The 22611-nt window shown below is 37.3% G+C and overlaps 3 protein-coding genes across 5 annotated transcripts in view; 2 read left to right on the top strand and 1 right to left on the bottom strand.

The window, feature by feature from the left end:
- The window catches only part of LOC145269538 (dual specificity protein phosphatase 22-like), a 129847-nt gene that overhangs the window by 45772 nt on the left and 61464 nt on the right, over positions 1-22611 (bottom strand). The gene's annotated exons all lie outside the window — the stretch shown is intronic.
- Positions 10703-11157, top strand: LOC145283574 (uncharacterized). The gene has a single exon (XM_080132494.1). The coding sequence runs from the start codon at positions 10738-10740 to the stop codon at positions 11155-11157; it is 420 nt and encodes a 139-aa protein (XP_079988620.1). The 5' UTR covers positions 10703-10737.
- Positions 22271-22611, top strand: part of LOC145269759 (ATP synthase subunit s, mitochondrial-like) — a 49520-nt gene continuing 49179 nt past the window's right edge. The window contains exon 1 of the mRNA XM_080125643.1: positions 22271-22429. The gene's annotated coding sequence lies outside the window, so the exon portion shown is untranslated. The remainder of the gene's footprint in view (positions 22430-22611) is intronic.

Raw genomic sequence — 22611 nt, 5'->3', positions numbered from 1 at the left:
TTTTTTCCATTTCACAGCGTAGCCTTCGTTTATGCTACGCACGAGCATAAACGAAGGCTATTAAATGTGTACTCGCATACCAAACTGCCTTGTCACAGTGTAGTATTGGTGAAAAATTAAAATTAGACGAAAAACAAGTAGTTTTCCCAATATTAAACCATGTAATTCTATATGTTATCATGGTTCGCCAATTGTTGCAATATTTTGGACCTTTTAATGGGGTATGATCCCACACAATCGGACGATTCTATTTATAAACGATGCTGCTAAGAACTGACGAATCAAATTAATTCACGTTCTGCTACCAACCAATCAGAAACCAGAATTGCTTCATAAATATTAAACCTTTTCTGGAGCAATTTCACATGTTCTTTTCCCGGGTTTCGACACGGTAAGAATATTTTGTTCTGTGGAACTGTCTACTACAAACAAGTCACCTACCAGGACTTGTGTGTAACAGCAAACCATCTGAAACTCAAAATGGCTTACACTTCTAGAGGTTATGTGCCCAGCGTGCGTCTTTATTTCGATGGATCCGAATCAAAATTCGAATTGTGGCAAGTTAAATTTCTGGGATATCTACGAATCCAAAAGCTACACAAAGTACTACAAGCACAACCTGAAAACAGAAACGACCCAGACTTCATTGAAAAGAACGCAACTGTCTTTACGGAATTAATACAGTGTTTAGATGACCGATGTCTATCACTGGTAATGAGAGAAGCCCTGGACGACGGCTGCAAAGCATTAAACATATTGAGAGAGCATTATTTATCGAAAGGAAAACCCAAAATTATTTCTTTATACACTGAACTGACCTCTCTAAAACGAATGGAAGCCGAAACTATTACTGATTATAAGAGCCGAGACAACTGCAAATTCTTTAAAAATGTCTGGTGAAGTTATAAGTGACAGTCTGTTAATTTCCATGGTCCTTAAGGGATTACCGAGTGATTTCAAGCCATTTACCACCGTGATAACCCAAAAAGAAAAACCCATGACTTTTAGCTAATTCAAGGTAGCACTCAGAAGTTACGAAGAAACTGAAAAAATGATCACAGAAAAAAAACGAATCCACAAATATCATGAAATTTAAAAATACACACATAAAAACACCAAAATCGAATTATACCCATGCCAGGAATAAAAAACGCAACTTTGCCAAAAGCAGGTTTTTTCCTAAGAAAAGTACAAAAATTATTTGTTATAATTGTGGACGACCTAATCACAAGAGTTTCCAATGTAGATACAGGACTCAAAATGGCGACTACATTAAAAATGTAGAGAACTCTGTTAGCGAACACACATTTTTATTTTCGTGTACATTTGATGCTTCAACAAACAATAATAATTTTCTTGTCGATTGTGGGGCCACAGCACATGTGATTACAAAGGAATCTGATTTTATCAATTTTGACCCCAACTTTAAGCCACAAAATCATTTTGTAGAACTAGTTGACAGGAGTAGAGTCAATAATATCGTTTTGAAAAGAGGCAATGCGAAAATCTCACTAAGGAACAATAAAGGTGAACAGTGTTTCTGTATTCTAGAAAACGCTCTTCTAATCCCAAAATTTAAACAAAATATATTTTCTGTACAAGCTGCCACAAAACAAGGTGCAAATATAAACTTTAGCCCCAATAAATCAAAACTGGTATACCCGAATGGAACTGTATTCGACATTAAAGAAAATGGACGACTATATTATTTAAATAGCGTAGTCCCATCAAAAACGGCCTGCCATGATCTACAGACATGGCATAAAATTCTTGGACACTGCAATATTCCTGATATCAAAAAGTTGCCGACTGTAGTTGATGGAATGCGAATACAAACATCAAAAACCTTCGACTGCGACGTCTGTATGCAAGGGAAAATGACAAACTATCAAAACAAGATACCAGACAAAAAGGCCAAAAAAATCCTATCAATGGTGCATTGTGACTTGAACAGTCCTGTAGAACCGATGGCCAGAGAACATTATAGATATGTGTTGAATTTCGTAGATGACCATTCAGGTTTAATAATGGTTTACTTTTTAAAGAACAAATCTGATACCCTGCTAGCAACTAAGAAATATCTAGCCGACATGGCCCCCTACAGTGAAATCAAGTGTATTCGCTTTGACAACGGTACGGAATTCACCAATAAAGACTTTGAACTTTTACTAATTAACCATCATATCAGGCATGAAACATCAGCTCCTAGATCGCCACACCAAAACGGGGACTGCTGAATGTGCGTGGCGGACACTTTTTGAAATGGCAAGATGCCTACTCATTGAATCAAAACTCCCTAAAAACCTCTGGACGTATGCACTTATGGCGGCAGCCTATATACGCAACAGGTGCTTTAACAAAACACTATCTAAAACTCCATATGAATCTTTCTGCGGTAAAAAACCAAATGCATATATTTGGTTCAACTTGCTTCGCATAGAGTAAATTGAATATTAGAGCCGACAGAGGTATATTTCTTGGATACGATAAAAACAGTCCAGTCAATTTAATATTTTTTCCCGAAAAAAATAAAATAAAAAGAATCCGGTGTGTAAAATTCACAGACACGTTTAATTTTACGCGTCATATGAAGAGGATGAAATTATATTACCTCAAATAATTAGAACAAATGAAAACAATAAAAATGGAGACGAGAGTGTCCATGATGATGATGATGATGATGATAAAGTCGAAAGATATCCCAAAAGAAATAGAAGATGACCCGATTCTTTTGTGGTCGACAATATAAAAGATTATCAAATCAACTATTGCTATTCAATGGAAAATATGCCAAAAAGCTTCAACGAAGCAATTAATTCAGAACATTGTGATGAATGGAAAATTGCCATAAAAAAAGAAATAGATGCCTTAACCGAAAATGATACCTATACGGTAGTGCCTCTCCCAAGAAATAAACGTTATTTCTACCAGATGGGTCTTTACAAAAAAGAGTACAGCATCAGGCGTAGAACAGTACAAAGCAAGATTTGTTGCTAAGGGGTGCTCTCAGATTTATGGTAAAGAATACTTTTCTGCGTTTTCGCCGACCACAAACCTCACGACAATCAGAATTTTAATGCAAGTCGCATCACAATATGACCTAAACATCCATCAAATGGACGTAAAAAATGCTTATTTGAATGCCCCAATAGACTGTGAAATTTATATTACCCCTCCAGAGGGATTTATAATGTGGCGACTTAACAAGTTATTATATGGTCTAAAGCAGAGTGCTCAGTGTTGGAACACAGTATTCCATGATTATATTATTAAACAACAATTTAGACAATGCGCTGTAGACCTCTGTTTATATACCCAACACAAAGATGATAAACTACTGATTTTGGTTTTGTGGGTCGATGATATTTTAATCACATCAAATTGTGACATAATGTTAACTGATGTTAAGAACAAATTAAGTAAAAGACTCAAAATGACCGATCTTGGCAAAATATCCTGGTTTCTGGGGATAGAATTTACTCAAAGCAAAGGACTTGTTACGATGACTCAATCGAGATACATCGACAAAATATTATCAAAATTTGGAATGGGAGAGTGCAAGAACCGCTCTACACCGGTCGAAAATGATATTAATAAAAATACACACACAGAATCTGAAATAATAAATGACACACAATATCGCAAAATTATAGGTAGTCTTATATATTTAATGACTGCAACCAGGCCCGACATATGCTATACAGTAATAAAACTGTCACAAAAATTATCACGACCGACAATGAAGGATTTAAACAGAGCTAAACAAGTCCTACGTTATTTAAAAGGAACTAAAAAACAGAAGTTAGTATTTGGAAAATCAAGAAATCCCCTAAAATTAGGTTTTTTGGATTCAGACTGGGCAAACGACGAAGATCGCAAGAGTGTATCTGGATATTGTTTCAGACTCTCAGAAAATGGGCCTATTATTTCATGGAAATCTAAAAAGCAACAGATTGTATCTCTCTCTACGTGTGAAGCAGAATTTATCGCGCTCACACACACGACCCAGGAAGCACTCTACCTTAAAAATATCCTGAAGACTATTTTAGAGCCAGAATTGATTACAAGCCCCGTAGTAATTAATTGTGATAATCAAGCCAGTATAGTCTTAGCACAGAACACGATAATCAACCAAAGATCTAAGCATATAGATATAAAATACCATTTCATAAAAAACGAGATAAAAAAGGAATCCATTATTTTGAATTACATATCATCAGAACAAAATATCGCTGATGTATTTACGAAACCGGCGACATGGATAAAGCTACAACGTTTTTTTCTCAAAACTTGTTGGTGAATTCGACTGAATAATTTTTTTTTTCTTTCACTGCCCTGTATGTATATAGATTTCTATATATTAAAAATACAGACCAGCGAAGTTCCAGTTATGAGAAGGCTCTTACTTTTTTGCATGAATATCAGCGGAAACCCCTAGGGGTAATGCTCAGAGTATATAGATTTCTATAAAAAAAAAAAAAAATGGTCCTGGACAAGACGTTAAACTGTATCCATTCTGTTTGTATTAACACTTTAACCTACTAATGCGTAACTAATACTTTTGCTTAAAAAAAAAAAAAAAAAATCTTTGTAATTTTCCTTTTTGACATTTGAACACAATTAAAAATGGCGTCTTTTTAAATGCTAAAATTCTAAGATCCAAATGATTTCTAATTTTTGTTATGTCTAAGTAAATATAAAATATATATTTATTTTTGAGCAGAACAAACACAAGGGACTTCCCCATTATAAAAATAGGGAGGATGTTGCAATATTTTGGACCTTTTAATGGAGTATGATCCCACACAGTCGGACGATTCTATTTATAAACGATGCTGCTAAGAACTGACGAATCAAATTAATTCACGTTCTGCTACCAACCAATCAGAAACCAGAATTGCTTCATAAATATTAAACCTTTTCTGGAGCAATTTCACATGTTCTTTTCCCGGGTTTCGACACGGTAAGAATATTTTGTTCTGTGGAACTGTCTTCTACAAACAAGTCACCTACCAGGACTTGTGTGTAACAGCGAACCATCTGAAACTCAAAATGGCTTACACTTCTAGACCAATACTACACTGTGACAAGGCAGTTTGGTACGCGAGTGCACATTTAACAGCCTTCGTTGATGCTCGTGCGTAGTGTAAACGAAGGCTAGGCTTTGAAATGGAAAATAGTCCCAGAGTTTAGGGATTAATACCATGCACAAGAAATTAAACAAAAAAAAAAAAAACTTTTTAGCCAATAAACACACAAAAAATGCCTCCTTTTTCAGGTGGCCAAAAAGTGGGTGCTCATTTTAAGTTAAATTTACATAGAAAAAAAGTAATTTTTTCATATCATGAAAACTATTTTTTGCAACTGAAAGGGTTTGCAGATTGCACACTGAAATCTACAAAAAAAATTAAAATATTTTGTTATATACGAACGTGAGACAGGCCTTAAAGTAAAATAATACCATTTTGGTGATTAAATAAACCAAAGAAAACCTTTACCGTATGCGCTTTCAGGGAGCAATCATTAAATAAAATCACTGGTTACGCAGGGCCATTTTCCCCATGAAGTACCAATAATAACGTTATTATTTAGAAACTCTTAATGTTGGGAGGAGTGTTAACTATTCTGTATTTTTACCCGACATAAACAAAAAATGTCAAAATTGACAGGGGGAGGGGGGAAACTTAACTATTTTGTACTTTCACCTAACAATTTAACAAACAAAAAATACCATAAAACTTGAACTTAACTTAAAAACATATACAAAACAATAGGTGTACCAGAATTTTTGGGTAATTTTTGACACTTCTAACACAAAACTGTGAATAAAATATAAAAAACTCGTAATTTCTCTTTTTAAAGTGGGTTATTTTCTTTATGGAATATACTTCCAAAATAAACTATTAAAGTTGTTTAAAAAATAATAGAAATATTATTTTTTATTTAAAAAAAACAAACAGTGTTTATAAAGTATCGGCGTGCCTTCATGCAGCCATTTTTTTTACATAATGAAATCAATTGAATTTTACGAGTTAAATATTTTTCAATTTTAAACTTTAAAAATCTATCAAAACTTTTCTATTGGTTCAATTGTTACGACATTTTCAGGGTCAATGTGAAATTTTATGCTCTTTCCAATAAACCAAATTAATATTTTAGACAAACTTTTTTTTTAAATTCACCCCTAGTCCAGGCAAAATAAGGTTCGACTTGGAACAAATTGCAACAGAATTTTTTCACCACCAGGCATTCCCATGAGGTGTCTAGAACATCATACTAAAAGTCCTAAGAAATCCACGTTGAGGAAATATGTCTAATTTGCATAAATCCAAGGTGGCCGCCAATTTTCGATAATTTGCCACATCTCCGCATTTAGATGTCATAATTGAGTGATTTGAAGTGCTAAAATGGTGTTTTTGAACACAAGGATTTACGTGGAATAGGTTACATTTTTATTGGATAAAGAATTTATAGCCAAAAATCCAATATGGCCAAAAAATATTGAAAAATGTTCATATGCGTGGTATCCGAAACATAGGCAAACTGAAATGTGACTTTTTTGCTGCCTCATGTGACTAACTCTTGACTAACTTTATATTATAACTTTATTATAACTTACTAACTCTTGACTAACTTTATATTATAACTTTATTATAACTTACTAACTCTTGACTAACTTTATATTATAACTTTATTATAACTTACTAACTCTTGACTAACTTTATATTATAACTTTATTATAACTTACTAACTCTTGACTAACTTTATATTATAACTTTATTATAACTTACTAACTCTTGACTAACTTTATATTATAACTTTATTATAACTTACTAACTCTTGACTAACTTTATATTATAACTTTATTATAACTTACTAACTCTTGACTAACTTTATATTATAACTTTATTATAACTTACTAACTCTTGACTAACTTTATATTATAACTTTATTATAACTTACTAACTCTTGACTAACTTTATATTATAACTTTATTATAACTTACTAACTCTTGACTAACTTTATATTATAACTTTATTATAACTTACTAACTCTTGACTAACTTTATATTATAACTTTATTATAACTTACTAACTCTTGACTAACTTTATATTATAACTTTATTATAACTTACTAACTCTTGACTAACTTTATATTATAACTTTATTATAACTTACTAACTCTTGACTAACTTTATATTATAACTTTTTATATTTAACTATTTATTTTATAACTTTATATATTATTTTTGTTTCTATTCCAGGGTAATTAATCTGAGATTCAGCAAACATTGACAATGGAGAAGTGTCACATCTGTAATGAATCAATCTCTGACGAAAAGGCGACAGTTGTTCTTCGAACAAAAGGCAGCGATGGTGTGAATCGTGCAAGTAGTCAACGTGGTAGCGATTTGGTAGTGAATCCAGGAGAGACACTACACGTAGAATGTCGCCGCAACTATTGCAAAGCAGAAAACATTGCACGTGACCTAGCAAGGCAGCAACAACCACCAAAACCCCGCTGTGAGCTCCGTTCTGAACTACACTTCAATTTTCAAGAACACTGCTTGTTGTGTGGACAGTCAGCTAAAACTGGTAGGAAGCAAAGAGAACTGGGTGTTTTCCCAGTTAGGACAGAAGACTTTCAGAAGAGTATCCTTCAGGTTTGTCATTCTAGAAATGACGAATGGTCTGCAACAGTATTAGGCAGAATAGCATTGGTGAATGACCTACACGCAGCGGATGCAATGTATCACCAGCAGTGCAGTAGCAACTTTAGGACAGGGAAAAACATTCCTACTAAGCACTCTTTAGACACCAGTAGTACTGGAGACAAATCAAAGAGGCTCAAACTTGGAAGGCCTGAGATAGACGAGAGAACGTCAGCGTTCCTGGAAGTGGCTCAGTTCTTAAAGGAAAATGACGAGGAGCAAACCACCATACACGACCTTGTTCTCAAAATGTCAGAGTTTCTTCAGAACACAGAGCATGAACCTTACAGTGCTAAATACATGAAAACTAAAATAAAGGAGCACTTTGGCGAGAGGGTTTTAATGACTGTGCTGAGCACCAAAGAATGTGTGGTCACATTGCGAGATACAGCAAGCTCAATCCTCTATGCATTCCACAAGCAACAGAAAGCTGAAAATATTGAAGATGACAAGTTGAATATTATTGAAGCTGCTGCAAAACTCATTGACAGTGACAGTCCATGGAAACTCCAAAGGATTTCTATCCAGACACGGGCGACATTGCTGATTCTGCTAGCTACATTCCAAACTCATTGCAATTACTGCTTAGGACTATGTTTGCTGGCAAAAATGTTGGTGTAAAACTTGCTTCGATTGGGCAGACCATAATGCAAGCCATACGACCAAGGGCAATAATAAGCCCTCTTCAGCTTGGCCTCGGTATCCAGATGCACCACCATTTTGCGTCACGTTTTTTAGTGGACACGCTTCACGGGCATGGGTTTTCATCTTCCTATGCTGAGGTCATGAAATATGAACGGAGTGCAGCTGTTGTACAAGGTACTGAGATCCCTGGGTATTCCGAAGAGCACCACATAGAGTATATTGCCGATAATGTGGACCATAATGTGGCAACAATTGATAGCACAGGGACATTCCATGGAATGGGCATTATAGCTACTTACACCAGAAACAAAAACAAGCAAGGCTGTCCCCACAGTCCATGTGACAGCTAAAGAGATTGCTGATATTGGTCGCATCAGCATTCAGTACTTCAAAATTCCTCCAGCATTGGAACCTATCATCTACAATCCACTGGTTCGCACGACAGAAGAGGATCCAACATCAGAGTTAGATATACTGTGGAAGACATCATTACTTCTCCACTCTCCAAGGCCATCATGGTCTGGCATGATGCAGTGCCTGCATCGAGGTCAACACCCAGGAAAAGCTTCTGTGGCATTCCTTCCAATGATTGACCTTGATCCCAGTCATGCTTCATGTATCTACTCTACAATGAAGTTTGTGTCTACCCAAGCTCAACTATACGACGTTACTCCAATCCTCACATTCGACCAACCCTTGTACTGGAAAGCTTTAACGATTATAATGTCTCAATCAAATGGCAGTGATCTCAAGCGCATAGTCCTCAGGCTTGGGGGATTTCACATGCAGATGAGCTTTCTTGGGAGCATAGGTCACCTAATGGCAGGCTCGGGACTGCAAGAGTTGCTCGAAGTGGTATATGCTGGAAACACAGTGCCCCACATGATGACAGGCAAAGCTGTTTCCAGAGCAGTGCGGGGACATATGCTGGTAGATGCTGCACTGAACACCATTTTGGTCGCTGATGCCTACAATGTGCCTGTGCCAACCAAAGACACAGTTCAGGAACCACAAGTGGCAACTGCTGATACTGAGACCACAAGATATTCCTTCAGATACAGTGACGACTGACATAACTACAGCAAGTGAATTGTATGACAGAGCAATGCCCTCTTCCCTCTCAGTGGAAGAAGTTTGCTCTGCAAAAGTGTTGCAAAGAATCCAGGCTGAACTTGACAACAAAAAAGAAATGATGACTATGCCAACAGCAAAACTCTGGTTGCAGTATCTCAACATGGTGGACATCTTGCGGAAATTTATTAAAGCTGAAAGAACAGGGAACTGGAGCTTACACCTCCAATGTGTACACGATATGCTTCCTTACCTTGCCGCTTCTGGACACCGACTGTATACAAAGTCTGCATATGTTTACCTGCAAATGATGACCGAACTACCAAATACACATCCGGATGTGTATAAGAAGTTCCAAGAGGGATACCACGTTGTGCGGCGCAGTGATAGATACTGGGCAGGGCTCTCCACAGATCTGATCATCGAACAAGTTTTGATGAGAAGTATAAAGACACATGGGGGCCTAACTCGAGGAAAAGGGATGACAGAGACTCAGCACTTACTGTGGGTCCTATCCATGCCAGCATGCGCAAACATCAACGATGCAATGCAGAAGTTCAGCGGGGTCTCCTATGAAACCAGCGACAAACACAAAGATATTTCGAAGGCTAGACAGGCCAGAGATGTCAAGGACACCCTTGATCTTATCAGCTATCTGAAGGAAAGAGATCCATTCAAGGAGAATACCTCACTTCACAACATTGCTAATGGCATGGCTGCTCAGGACGGAGTCAATGTTGACCAAACAAAAGAAATTGGAGAAAAGATTCTTGTGAGCATGGCAGGGAAATCTGTGGAAGAGTTCACCTTCCGAAAAGCCGATGAAGCAATGACACTTGCATCCAAATCAACTGTCAAAGTCAGAGGGGAATCTGTAGTAGTGGATCCACAATTGGTGTTTCAGCGACTGGTAATTGTAGGTGAACGGTGCAAAGACTTGTCAACGTTATTCAAGTTCGAACTTTGTAGCCACCCTCCTGCCTTATTTGACTCGTCATCCCTTCCCTTGCAGGCCAATAAGGCAGTCCTTGCTGATGTTCTGTGGAAGTCTATAGATGAAAAACAACGTGAGTTGAGTGTAGACCAAGTCCAATATGTCCTTGATGGCGGCGCGCTACTCAATCGGATTCTCTGGCCAAGAGGTTCCACATATAATAGTGTGTCAGATTTATGTCAGATATGTGACACAGAAATATGGAGCTGCTGTCATTGTTTTCGATGGCTACAAAGATGAACCCACAACTAAAGATGCCACACAACAAAGAAGAACAGGAACCTGCCCTAGTTTGACCGTAAGCTTTGCTGGTGATATGATCATCCAATCCAAGAAGGAGGACTTCCTGAACAACAAGGCAAACAAACAGCGCTTCATACATTTTCTCAGCGACAAACTAGAAAGGGCTGGATGCAGCACAGAACACGCAAAGCATGATGCTGATGTCCTCACTGTTCAAACAGCCCTTGCCTCTGCCAGAACAAGAGATATGGTTCTTATTGGTGACGACACAGATTTGTTGGTCCTCCTGTTGTATCACGCTGATATGACCGAAAACGAACTGTTTCTGGTATCAGAGTCAAAGCAAGCCACCAAATCGAGAAGGGTGTGGTGCATAAAGCAGTCGAAAGAGTTGCTGGGTCCTCAGATTTGCGACCATCTACTCTTTGTCCATGCTATTCTTGGCTGCGATACCACTAGTCGCCTGTTTGGATGGGAAAAGGTTTGTCAGTGAAGAAGGTGAAGACTGATTCCCTGTTTCGTGAGCAATCAGAGATGTTCCACAAATCAGGGCAAACACCGGAGGACATAACTGCTGCAAGAGAGAAAGCTCTGGTATCACTGTACGGTGGTACCAAAGAGGAAGGACTGGACAGCTTAAGATACAAACGGTTCTGTGACAAGATTTCTAAGAACACATCTTCCGTGGAACTACAAGCTCTACCCCCAACATCAGCAGCTGCAAGATTCCATAGCCTCCGTGTCTATTACCAGGAAATGGAGTGGAAAGGAACATGTGTCAACATGAAGCCACAAGATTGGGGATGGCACCTTGTGGACAGAAGGTGCATGCCTATACAGACAGATCAGCCCGCAGCACCACTGGAGATACTGGATGTCATCTGTTGTAGCTGCAAGATAAACTGCAAAACAAGGAGGTGCACATGCCAAAAATATGGTCTCCATTGCACTGCCGTGTGTAGAGAATGTTGTGGTACAAGTTGCTCTAACTCACAGGTGCCAGATTTGTCAGATGATGTAGACGATGCTTAAGCCGGATACCGCAAAGTGGCACAACTGGAATTGACACTCTTGAAATTAATATTGATGATCTGTTGTTGAAACACAGGCTTACTGTTGTTCATGAGTATGATAACAAACTTATCTATGGCTACAATTGTGTTTTCCTACATTTCAGTAGGCCCTAGGTTAAAAAATGTACCGAAAAAAATAAAATGTTGAGCAAATACATTCTAAAAATGGACATTCTTTCCAGCATATTGGATTTTTGGCTATAAATTCTTTATCCAATAAAAATGTAACCTATTCCACGTAAATCCTTGTGTTCAAAAACACCATTTTAGCACTTCAAATCACTCAATTATGACATCTAAATGCGGAGATATGGCAAATTATCGAAAATTGGCGGCCATCTTGGATTTATGCAAACTAGACATATTTCCTCAACGTGGATTTCTTAGGACTTTTAGTATGATGTTCTAGACACCTCATGGGAATGCCTGGTGGTGAAAAAAATTCTGTTGCAATTTGTTCCAAGTTGGGCCCTAAAATGTGCTATATTGCCTGGACTACCCCCCATTTTGAAATGTCTATTAAAATTTTAATAATTAATTTACTCACCAAAGTTTTATATATCATAAATTGAAGATAAAAGATCAATAAATAAAATATTTAATTTAAGACAAAAAAAAAAGAAAGAGAAGTGTTTTTTGGAAATTTACCTATAAAGTCCAAAATGTAAAACCTTTTTTTTTTTTTTTAAAAAACCACGTTGATTTTTTTTTTTAAGTGGAAGCTTATGTTATGCTTAGAATGTCAAGTAAATATCGGACGTTTACGACAATTTTTTCTATTTCATTCAATGTTTTCTTTTTTAGATATTAAAAAAAATAAAAAATTCACTCGATAAAGAAGTATTAAAATATATTAATCAAAAACTCATGCATTTCATTAAGATAATAAAAAAAATTTTAAAATCGGTCGACTGTTCTTTTAATGGCAAAAACTTACAAGTGAATGTGTTCAGTTTTTAGATACGGGGGGGGGGGAACAAAATACTAATTTTGGTTTACAGCACGCAATAAAGATATTAATTATGTCCCTTTAAAGCCACCGGAATATAAAGGCAAACTTGTCTCCCTTTATTTGAACAGTTAAAAAAAAAAAAAAAAAAAAATATTTTAAATTCAGGTGGCCATTAAATTCTGAGTTTTTTTTTTTTTTTTTTAAATCCTTGTTTAAAACAGTATTTTATTTAGAAAGGACATGGAATATAAGTATAAATATGGACAAACAATTGAAGTACTCATCGAATAGTAGTTTTTATAGGTAAGTGATATTGGTAATGGTGAATAAAAGGAGAGCCTAACTTTCAAACACACCGGAAGTTGGCATCCGTGTCTCTAAATTCAGGTATGGAAACACAGAATCGATACAATTTCCAACTATATTTTATGTTTATTTTTTTCACCCCATTATAATAAAAATATATAAAAATATATAAACTTTTTTTATCAATTATTTTATTTCTTAATCGCATATATATATATATATATATATATATGCGATTAAGAAATAAAATAATTGATAAAAAAAAGTTTACATATTTTTATATATTTTTATTATATTTATATATATATATATATATAAACTTGATTAAACATAGTTAAAACTGTAAAAAATATGACACATTCATAGTTTTTTCATATTTCTGTAAATAAATATATTTTTAAAATAGTTTGACAAAATATATAACATTAACTTAAATAAACATAGTTATTTGAAAAGATATACAATTAAAAAACTTTTAAATGTTTTTTTACCCCATTATAATAAAAATATATAAAAATACGTAAACGCTTTTATCAATTTTTTATTTTTTAATCGCATATCCATCTCTCTCTCTATATATATATATATCTATCTATAAAAGTGAAAGTGTCTGTGTGTGTGTATCTGTGTGTGTACATTTCCCTACGTAATAACTCAATTTTTAGTCTACAGACTCGAAATTTGATATACAGGGTACTGAGATTTGGGAAAAATCGGTGTGATTGGTTTCGGCCAGAAATTTGGCGATAAAGGGGTCAAAGTTCAACAATTTGACCTTTGAGAACTCTACAAAACTCCTCCGCCAATTTTGGGTCTAAACACTTGAAATTTTAGATATAGATTCATTGGACATGGATCTTACTTAATAACTTAATTTGAGCCCAAAACAATAAATTTTAAGGGGTCATAAGAGGGATCAAAGTTTAAAAAATTGACCACTTTTTTTTTTTTTGCTCAACATCTCCAAATACCCGGGCAACGCCGGGCACCCATGCTAGTATATATATAAAATTTTAACTTAATTAAAACTGTAAAAAATATGACACATTCATTTTTTTTTTTTTCATGTTTCTGTAAATGTCTGACAAAATATAACATTAACTAAAATAAACAGTTATTTGAAAAGATAAACAATTAAAAAATTTTAAAAATTGATCAAAAAAGTTTACGTATTTTATATATTTTTCTTAGAAGGACGTGAAAAAATAAACATAAAATATAACTAAAAAGTGTCTCGATTCTGTGTTTCCATAGGTATCAGAATTTTTGTAGGAATTTTTGACACCCCTAACACAAAACTGCGAATAAAATATAAAAAACTGGTAATTTCTCTGTTAAAAGTGGGTTATTTTCCTTATGGATTATACTTCCAAAATAAACTAATAAAGTTGTTTTAAAAGTAATAGAAATATTATTTTTGTTTTTTAAAAAACAGTAATGAAATTAATTGAATTTTACGAGCTCAGTATTTTTCAATTTTGAAATTTTAAAAATCTATCAAAATTTTTCTATTGATTCAATTTTTACGATATTTTCAGTGTCAATGTGAAATTTTATGCTCTTTCCAATAAACCGAATATAATATTTTAGACAAACGTTTTTTTTTTTAATTCACGCCCCTCCCCCATTTTCAAGTGTCTATTAAAAAGTAAATAATTTACTCACCAAAGTTTTATATATCACAAACTGAAGATAAAAGATCAATAAATAATATATTCAAATTTAAAAAAAAAAAAGTATTTTTTTTAGAAATTTACCTGTAAAGTCCGAAGTTTAAAACCCTTTTTTTTTTAAACCACGTTGTTTGTTTTTTCTTTTGTTTTGTTTTTTAAATGAAACCTTGGTCCTTGCTCTTTTAATTGAAAAAAAAAATAGGGCTTGAATTACATTTTTCGAGTAGTTATAAGCTTGGAAAGATAGGAGGTCGAATGATTTCAAGCCTCCCATTTTAAAATGTCTATTAAAAAGTAAATAATTAATTTACTCACCAAAGTGTTATATATCACAAATTGAAGATAAATGATCAATAAATAATATATTCAAATTAAAAACAAAAAAAGTAGTGTTTTTTTAGAAATTTACCTGTAAAGTCCGAAGTTTAAAACCTTAGAAAAAAACAAAAAAAAACACGTTTTTTTTTTTTTTTTTAATGAAACCTTGGTCCTTGCTCTTTTAATTGAAAAAAAAAAAATTATGGCTTGAATTACATTTTTCGAAGAGTTATAAGCTTGGAAAAACGAAGTGGAATTCAATATTTTTCACGAAATTTCTGACACACCTAGTGCTTCCATACTTCAATTGAGAGACACGGGTGCTAACTTCCGGAGTGTTTGAAAGTTAGGAGTCTCCTTTATTCATCATTACCGTGATATTTTGGAATTTATATATATATTTTTATAATCAAAGTAAAATTTAGTTGATTTTCTTCAAATCTGTTTTAAAGAAAACCGATTTAAAAACAAACAAATATTGTATAATTTGCTATTGAACCTGTAGCAGACACAAATAGACCCCTTTTCTTCTCGCGCATTCGCTTCCTCTGAGTGAGTGATGAGGCGTTAAACTGTCCAATCTGAGGACTTGCACACGAATACAAATTAACCCCTAGGGACCAGACAGCTTCCGGTCCCAGAAGAAAACTCTCTCTTACGCTACCAGCTTTCGTCTGTTCTCTTCGCTGCTCCTACTAAAGGTATTGACGACAGCCGCCGGCTGTAACTACCTCGTAAGGCAGTGGAGACCCGACTCTACTTTCTTCCTTCAGTACGCTCTGCGAATAAACCTTTCCCTTGTTAAGTTGAAGTTGTTTGTCATTGTTCATAGAATTGTGTTATTTTATTCTATTTTATTAGGGAAATTCCCTAAAATGGTGACTCCGTCGTGATAACACATTTCCGAACAGACACTTCTTTCGCGTTTTAACAGGGCAAGGAAGGCGCGCATTTTAAAAATCAGCACATGGTTTCCGACCACCCACATAAACAGACAACGGATTCGGGAGAGCACGTTTAAAACTTTAAACAACAAAAAAAAAAAAAAAAAAAAAAGAAAAAAACGAACTTCTCAACAAAGAAAACCAAGCGAACCACTACCCACAGGAATAACTTCTAATGCTATCTTTTTTCTACCTTGAACATTTCTGCCGTGTTAACGCGCACCGCGCATAAGAAAAAACTCAAAAAAAAAAAAAAAAAAAAAAAACTTTCACGAAGTTTTTCCGCATTAGCACTCTTCGGCCAAAATGTAAGTACTTAAAGAGTTTATTTATCTCCAGGTTCACACACATTTACAAAAAAAAGAAAAAAAAAGAAAAAAAAAAACCCATATTGTCCACATTTTTTTGCTTCACGGCTCTTCCTGATATAATTTTTTTTTTTAGCTTTATTTCATGGTAATTTTGTTTCTGTTTTCTCCTCCCCCATTAGCTTGTTAAAATTTTTTTTTGTATTGTCTCTGTTTAAAGATTTTCCCCATATTTCTCCTTTCTTCTCCACGTGGTCCATATTCGGCGTCGTTTCAGATTTCGGATAGATTATATATATTTTTTTAAATATTTTGTATCTACTTTCGGTAGTGACGATGACAACGTTGCCTGCCTTCGCCGGTGATGTTCGGGTTTGGTTTGTTCAACTCGAGTCTTATTTTGCGGCGAACAACGTGTCAGAGCAAACGAAGCTGCACATTTTATTCAGTGCCTTCCCCGCGTCATTGACTCCTGCGGTCAAGGACTTAATAACGGACACCCCGTTAAACTCCACTTACGATAGCATAAAACGGGAGGTGCTACTACGGACGTCCGTGTCGGCGGAAAAGCGTTTTCAAACGCTGGTCCATGACGAGCACTTAGGTGACCGCAGGCCGACGGAACTACTCCGTAGAATGAGGGAACTGGCAGAGGACGTCCCTCCTGACAGTGCCTTAATTAAGCAGCTCTTTTTCTCAAGGCTGCCGGCGCAGGTAAAGGCCATCCTTGCGCCAATGTTTGAAAAACACACCGTCGATGTAGTAGCAGCATCGGTGGACAAGGTCATGGACTTTGTGAGGGGGCCTACCACCGCGGCGATTCCACAACAGCCTGCTGAGGTACCCGCAGGCACCGCAAATGTAAGACAGGATGCTACATCGGTGGCTATACTAACGGCCATCGAATGCCTCACTAGAGAGGTGAGCAAGCTCAATATGGGCAGGTCGCACTTACCCAGACGCCGCTACAAAAGCCGCTCATCTTCCCCGCACCACCGTCGCCGTGCAAACATGCCGGGACTATGTTTTTATCATAGTCGCTATGGCGCTGAAGCACGGAACTGTAAAATGCCCTGCACTTTTAACAACCAGGGAAACTAAATTGTGGAAAGACGAGCACGGCAAACTTTCCACAAAATGCAAATAACCGTGCCTATTTCGTCACTGACGTAAAATTTCAAGCACGTTGCTTGGTAGACACTGGCGCTGCTTGTAGCATATGGCCACTTAGGCTACTTAAAGAAAAGCCACCAGTGTCATTGATAACACTGCAAGCAGTGAACCATTCGCCTATCCCCACGTACGGTCAAATTTCACGTTCTCTGGACTTGAATTTACGGAGAGACTTTATGTGGGTTTTCACCGTAGCAGATCTACCGTACCCCATACTAGGCGCGGATTTCTTACATAATTTTAATTTAATGGTCGACATGCGCAGACGCCGGCTGATAGACGCTAGCACAGAACTTTCCGTCCCTGGCTCGTTATCGAATGCCCCATCTATCAGCCCGGTATTTTTCATTGCCGCTGCGAATGACCCATACCACGAGGTGCTACACTCCTACCCGGAGTTAACCAATTTAAATTTTGTGGTGAGCAAACCCACGCACACCACAAAACATCACATTGAGACCACAGGTGCTCCTGTGTTCTCACGCCCTCGTCGCCTCCCTGTGGATAAACTTAAAGCAGCGAAGGCAGAATTTAATCATATGCTACAGTTGGGAATTATACGCCCCTCGTCCAGTCCTTGGGTTTCCCCTCTGCATATAGTCCCAAAACGAGACGGAGATTGGCGTCCGACTGGGGACTATAGACGACTCAATGCCATGACGGTACCTGATCGTTACCCAATCCCGCATATTCAGGACTTTGCTTCCTCTCTGCATGGTTGTAAGACCTTCTCTAAGCTAGATCTGGTTAAGGCTTACCATCAGATGAATCCGGCTGACATACCCAAAACTGCGGTTACAACTCCATTTGGAGCGTTTGAATTTCTTACTATGCCTTTCGGCCTACGTAACGCTGCCAGTACTTTTCAGCGCTTTATGGATGAAGTAGTGCGTGATTTAGATTTCGTCTATAACTATATAGACGACATTCTCGTGGCTAGTGCCTCACCTGAGGAACACGTCACTCACCTCCGCCTACTTTTTGAACGGTTTCAGCAATACCAAGTGAGGATTAACCCTGGTAAATGCGTTTTCGGTGTTACGTCACTAGTTTTCCTGGGCCATATTATCAGCCCAGACGGTATATCTCCGTTGCCGGAAAAGGTGAAGGCTCTACAAGACCTTCAACCGCCCACTTCACTTCGCCAACTTAGGCACTTCCTTGGTCTGTTGAATTACTACAGACGCTTTATCCCGCACTGTGCGGATCTCTTAGCTCCTCTTTCCGACCTGTTACGTAACAGGAAGGAGAAAAACGAGCAGATCTCACTTAATGAGATCCAACTTAGAGCATTTGCTGAAGTGAAAAATAAACTAGCGACGACATCTTTGCTGGCACATCCTGTACCCGATGCCCAGTTTTCACTGGTCGTTGATGCATCGGGCACAGCTGTAGGTGCAGTGCTGCAACAGCAGCACCAACAACAGTTACAACCTCTTGCATACTTTTCGCGACAGCTGAAACCGGCCAAACAACGTTACAGCACGTTTGGCCGTGAACTACTGGCAATGTACCTCGCAGTGAAACACTTCCAACATTCACTCGAGGGCCGACAATTTGTGATCTACACCGATCACCGTCCGCTTACATACGCACTGCGTGCTAAGCCGGACAAATATTCTCCCCGCGAAACACTTTGTTTCGCAGTTTACTAGCGATATCCGACATATCGCGGGTGAGCAGAACGCAGCAGCAGACGCATTGTCTCGCCTGCCCATCAATTCTCTGTCCGCACCATCGGATATCGATTTGCAACAGATGGCCTTAGACCAGCCAAGTCTGGACACGTTGGATCCATCGTCACCTGAATTCGCGACTTGCAAATTCGCATATCTGCCTGTGCCTACTTCTGACATGCAGATCATCTGTGACACCTCAACGGATTCACCTCGACCATTCGTTCCAACGACCCACCGTAGAGTGGTTTTCGACACTCTACACAACCTGGTACACCCCGGACGCAAAGCCACAGTAAAGCTGATTACAGCTAGATTTTTCTGGCCTAACATGAGGCGTGACATCACTGCTTGGTCACGTTCCTGTGTATCCTGCCAAAAGTCAAAGGTGCACAAGCATATCCGCGCACCCCTTGGAACATTCAGCACCCCAGACGCTCGGTTTAGCCATGTTCACATTGACTTGGTTGGACCATGGCCGGTCAGTCAGGGATTCACTTATCTCCTGACCTGCATAGACCGTTTCACACGGTGGCCAGAAGCCATCCCACTCAGTGACATTTCGGCTGAATCTGTAGCGCGAGCCCTTATATCAGGCTGGATATCGCGCTACGGAGTTCCCACTACAATCACCACTGATCGTGGTGCACAATTCGAATCCCACCTATTCCGGGAACTGTCCAAGATCCTCGGGATCACTCGCATTCGGACAACAAGCTATCACCCTGCTTCGAATGGGATGATAGAACGCTTCCATCGCCAATTGAAAGCTGCATTACGCGCTTACCCTGATCAACAGCGATGGAGCGAGTACATACCGGTCATCCTTCTTGGCTGTCGGGCATCAATCAAGGAGGACCTGGGATATTCCGCAGCCGAACTGGTCTATGGAGCACCTCTATCGTTGCCAGGTCAGATGCTGACCCCGATAGAGGATATATCAACTGACACAGCTCTATATGTCAACAGACTACGAGCTTATCTCAGTAAGCTACCGCCGATGCACCCTAGGGAACAGACCATTAAATCTTTGGTTCCGAAGGACATAGCGACATGGACTCACGTGTTCCTTAGAAAGGACGCAGTAAAAGCCCCCCTAACTCCACCTTACACTGGCCCTTATCGCGTGCTTTCACGCACTGATAAAACTTTTATCCTAGACATTAGTGGTAAAAAAGAGACAGTATCGGTAGATAGGGTAAAAATAGCCTTTCTGGACACATTAACACCTGAGCCACACATTCCTCCAACATACACACAGCATAATCATACACCTGAGGTAAATGTTCCACGTGAGAACAATTATGTGACCACTACACGTAGTGGTCGACGGGTACATTGGCCGAAGATACTTTGCAAAACAGTGTATTTCTGTTGAAAAAGAACATTTTTTTCTTCTCTCCTTTTTAGAACAGAACGTTTTCTGCAAATATTCCAACTTTTCACAGAAAAGTAAGAACATTTTTTTTCTGCAAGAAAATGACCTAAAGAAACGGACATTTCTTATTGTATTTTTTTTCTGCTATTTGTTATGCTACTTTTCTCTCTGTCGGCTTTCAGCCTAAGCAGGGGGTTATGTAGCAGACACAAATAGACCCCTTTTCTTCTCGCGCATTCGCTTCCTCTGAGTGAGTGATGAGGCGTTAAACTGTCCAATCTGAGGACTTGCACACGAATACAAATTAACCTCTAGGGACCAGACAGCTTCCGGTCCCAGAAGAAAACTCTCTCTTACGCTACCAGCTTTCGTCGGTGCTAGACGCCTGTTCTCTTCGCTGCTCCTACTAAAGGTATTGACGACAGCCGCCGGCTGTAACTACCTCGTAAGGCAGTGGAGACCCGACTCTACTTTCTTCCTTCAGTATGCTCTGCGAATAAACCTTTCCCTTGTTAAGTTGAAGAAGTTGTTTGTCATAGAATTGTGTTATTTTATTCTATTTTATCAGGGAAATTCCCTAAAAACCTGTTTTTGTTTTTTTTAATTTTTATTTTGGTCTTTGCTCCTTTAGTTAAAAAAAATAGGGTTTGAATTACATTTTTCAAGAAGTTATAAGCTTCGAAAGACAGTAAGTCTAAATATTCCAGTGTTTACCACGAATTTGCTAACAAAACAATTACTTAAAAACTTACAGAAGTAAACGGAAGTCGCGTTCAATGAACTTTATGCCAAGTAACCATTTTCATTTCATTACTATCAATAATTCAAGCTACTTGCAATAATTACTAAAATAAATGGAGTCAAACTTTCGGGTTGTTTTACAAATTGATACGAAAAAGTGGTCAAAAAGAAGTATAACAAATAAATGTTATCAAAAACAAGATAAGTTACTCTTCTATTTACCTGGAAACGTTTTTAGAGGCAACATTAATTTTTACCAGCAGGTGCCTATCGGGAAATGTTTACTTTAACTACAACAGAACACTGACCAATAAAATTTGTTTTTAATAGGTTTTCGGAGTCGCTGACAACGAATCTGATATTCAAACTATTACTAAATTTACTATTTGCATGGTATTAACCCCTGAACCCTCGCACTATTTTATATTCTTACATGATGCGTTCGCGCATGGACGCGCGTAATAAGGTAGGACGATGTAATGTAAACAGAAATGTAATGTAAACAGAATTTTTGTGGAAAATTAAACAGTTCTTCTGCTCGGTGTATGTCGGTGTCTTACTTACGGAAAAACCGTAAATTAAACTGCAGAAGCATCTGTTAAATATTGTACAAGTTTTATAATTGAACCCCCCTCCTCCAAAAAAATAAAAAATAAAAAACCAAAAATAAAAATGCTTTTGTAGACCGCTTGTGAAAACTTAATTTTTTAGATCAATTAAAAAAGCATCAAAAACTACGTAAGACAGAAAACTGAACCACATTTTGTTTATGAAAACTTTCTTGTTATTTTAAATGTCTGCTAAAAAATTCTTCCGCGATGCGTCCATGCGCGAACGCATCGTATAAGAATAGCGTAAACGATGGCGGTGAGTTGGCACAAAATAGTGCGAGGGTTCAGGGGTTACCATGCAAATGATAAATTTGCGACGGGTTTGAATATCAGATTCGTTATGTCAGCGACTTCGAAAACCTATAAAACATCAAATTTTATTGGTCGGTGACGGTGTTCTGTTGTAGTTAAAGTAAACATTTACCGATACGAAAAAAAAAAAGAAGAAAAAGAGCTCTCGGTTGGTTTCAATAAAAAGCAGGGCAATGTTTGCAGCTGGTTTGGTTGCCCCATACCCAGCATTATAATCTTCAAAGGAAGAGAAAAAAAATCTAATTCGATTTTCGTTCTAATACCAAAGATTTTAGGTTTAAACACAAGAAAAACATTCAGGTAGGTAGAAAAGTAACTTGTCTTGCGTTTAGTATATAAAAAAATACTTTTTTATCATTCATACTTTCGCAATTATCAGTGCAGGAAGTGGTAATTACTGTATGTTACTGAGATATATCACACCTTTTTGGTTTTGTTGGCTATTTTAAAAATGCCCAAAATCTTTATAAAATTTCCCTTTT

Source organism: Euprymna scolopes, chromosome 1 (assembly GCF_053919585.1).
Source record: "Euprymna scolopes isolate OS-2025 chromosome 1, ASM5391958v1, whole genome shotgun sequence".
NCBI classification, from domain to species: domain Eukaryota; kingdom Metazoa; phylum Mollusca; class Cephalopoda; order Sepiida; family Sepiolidae; genus Euprymna; species Euprymna scolopes.
Note: the sequence above shows the minus strand (reverse complement) of the source record. Positions and strands in the feature narration are given on the sequence as shown.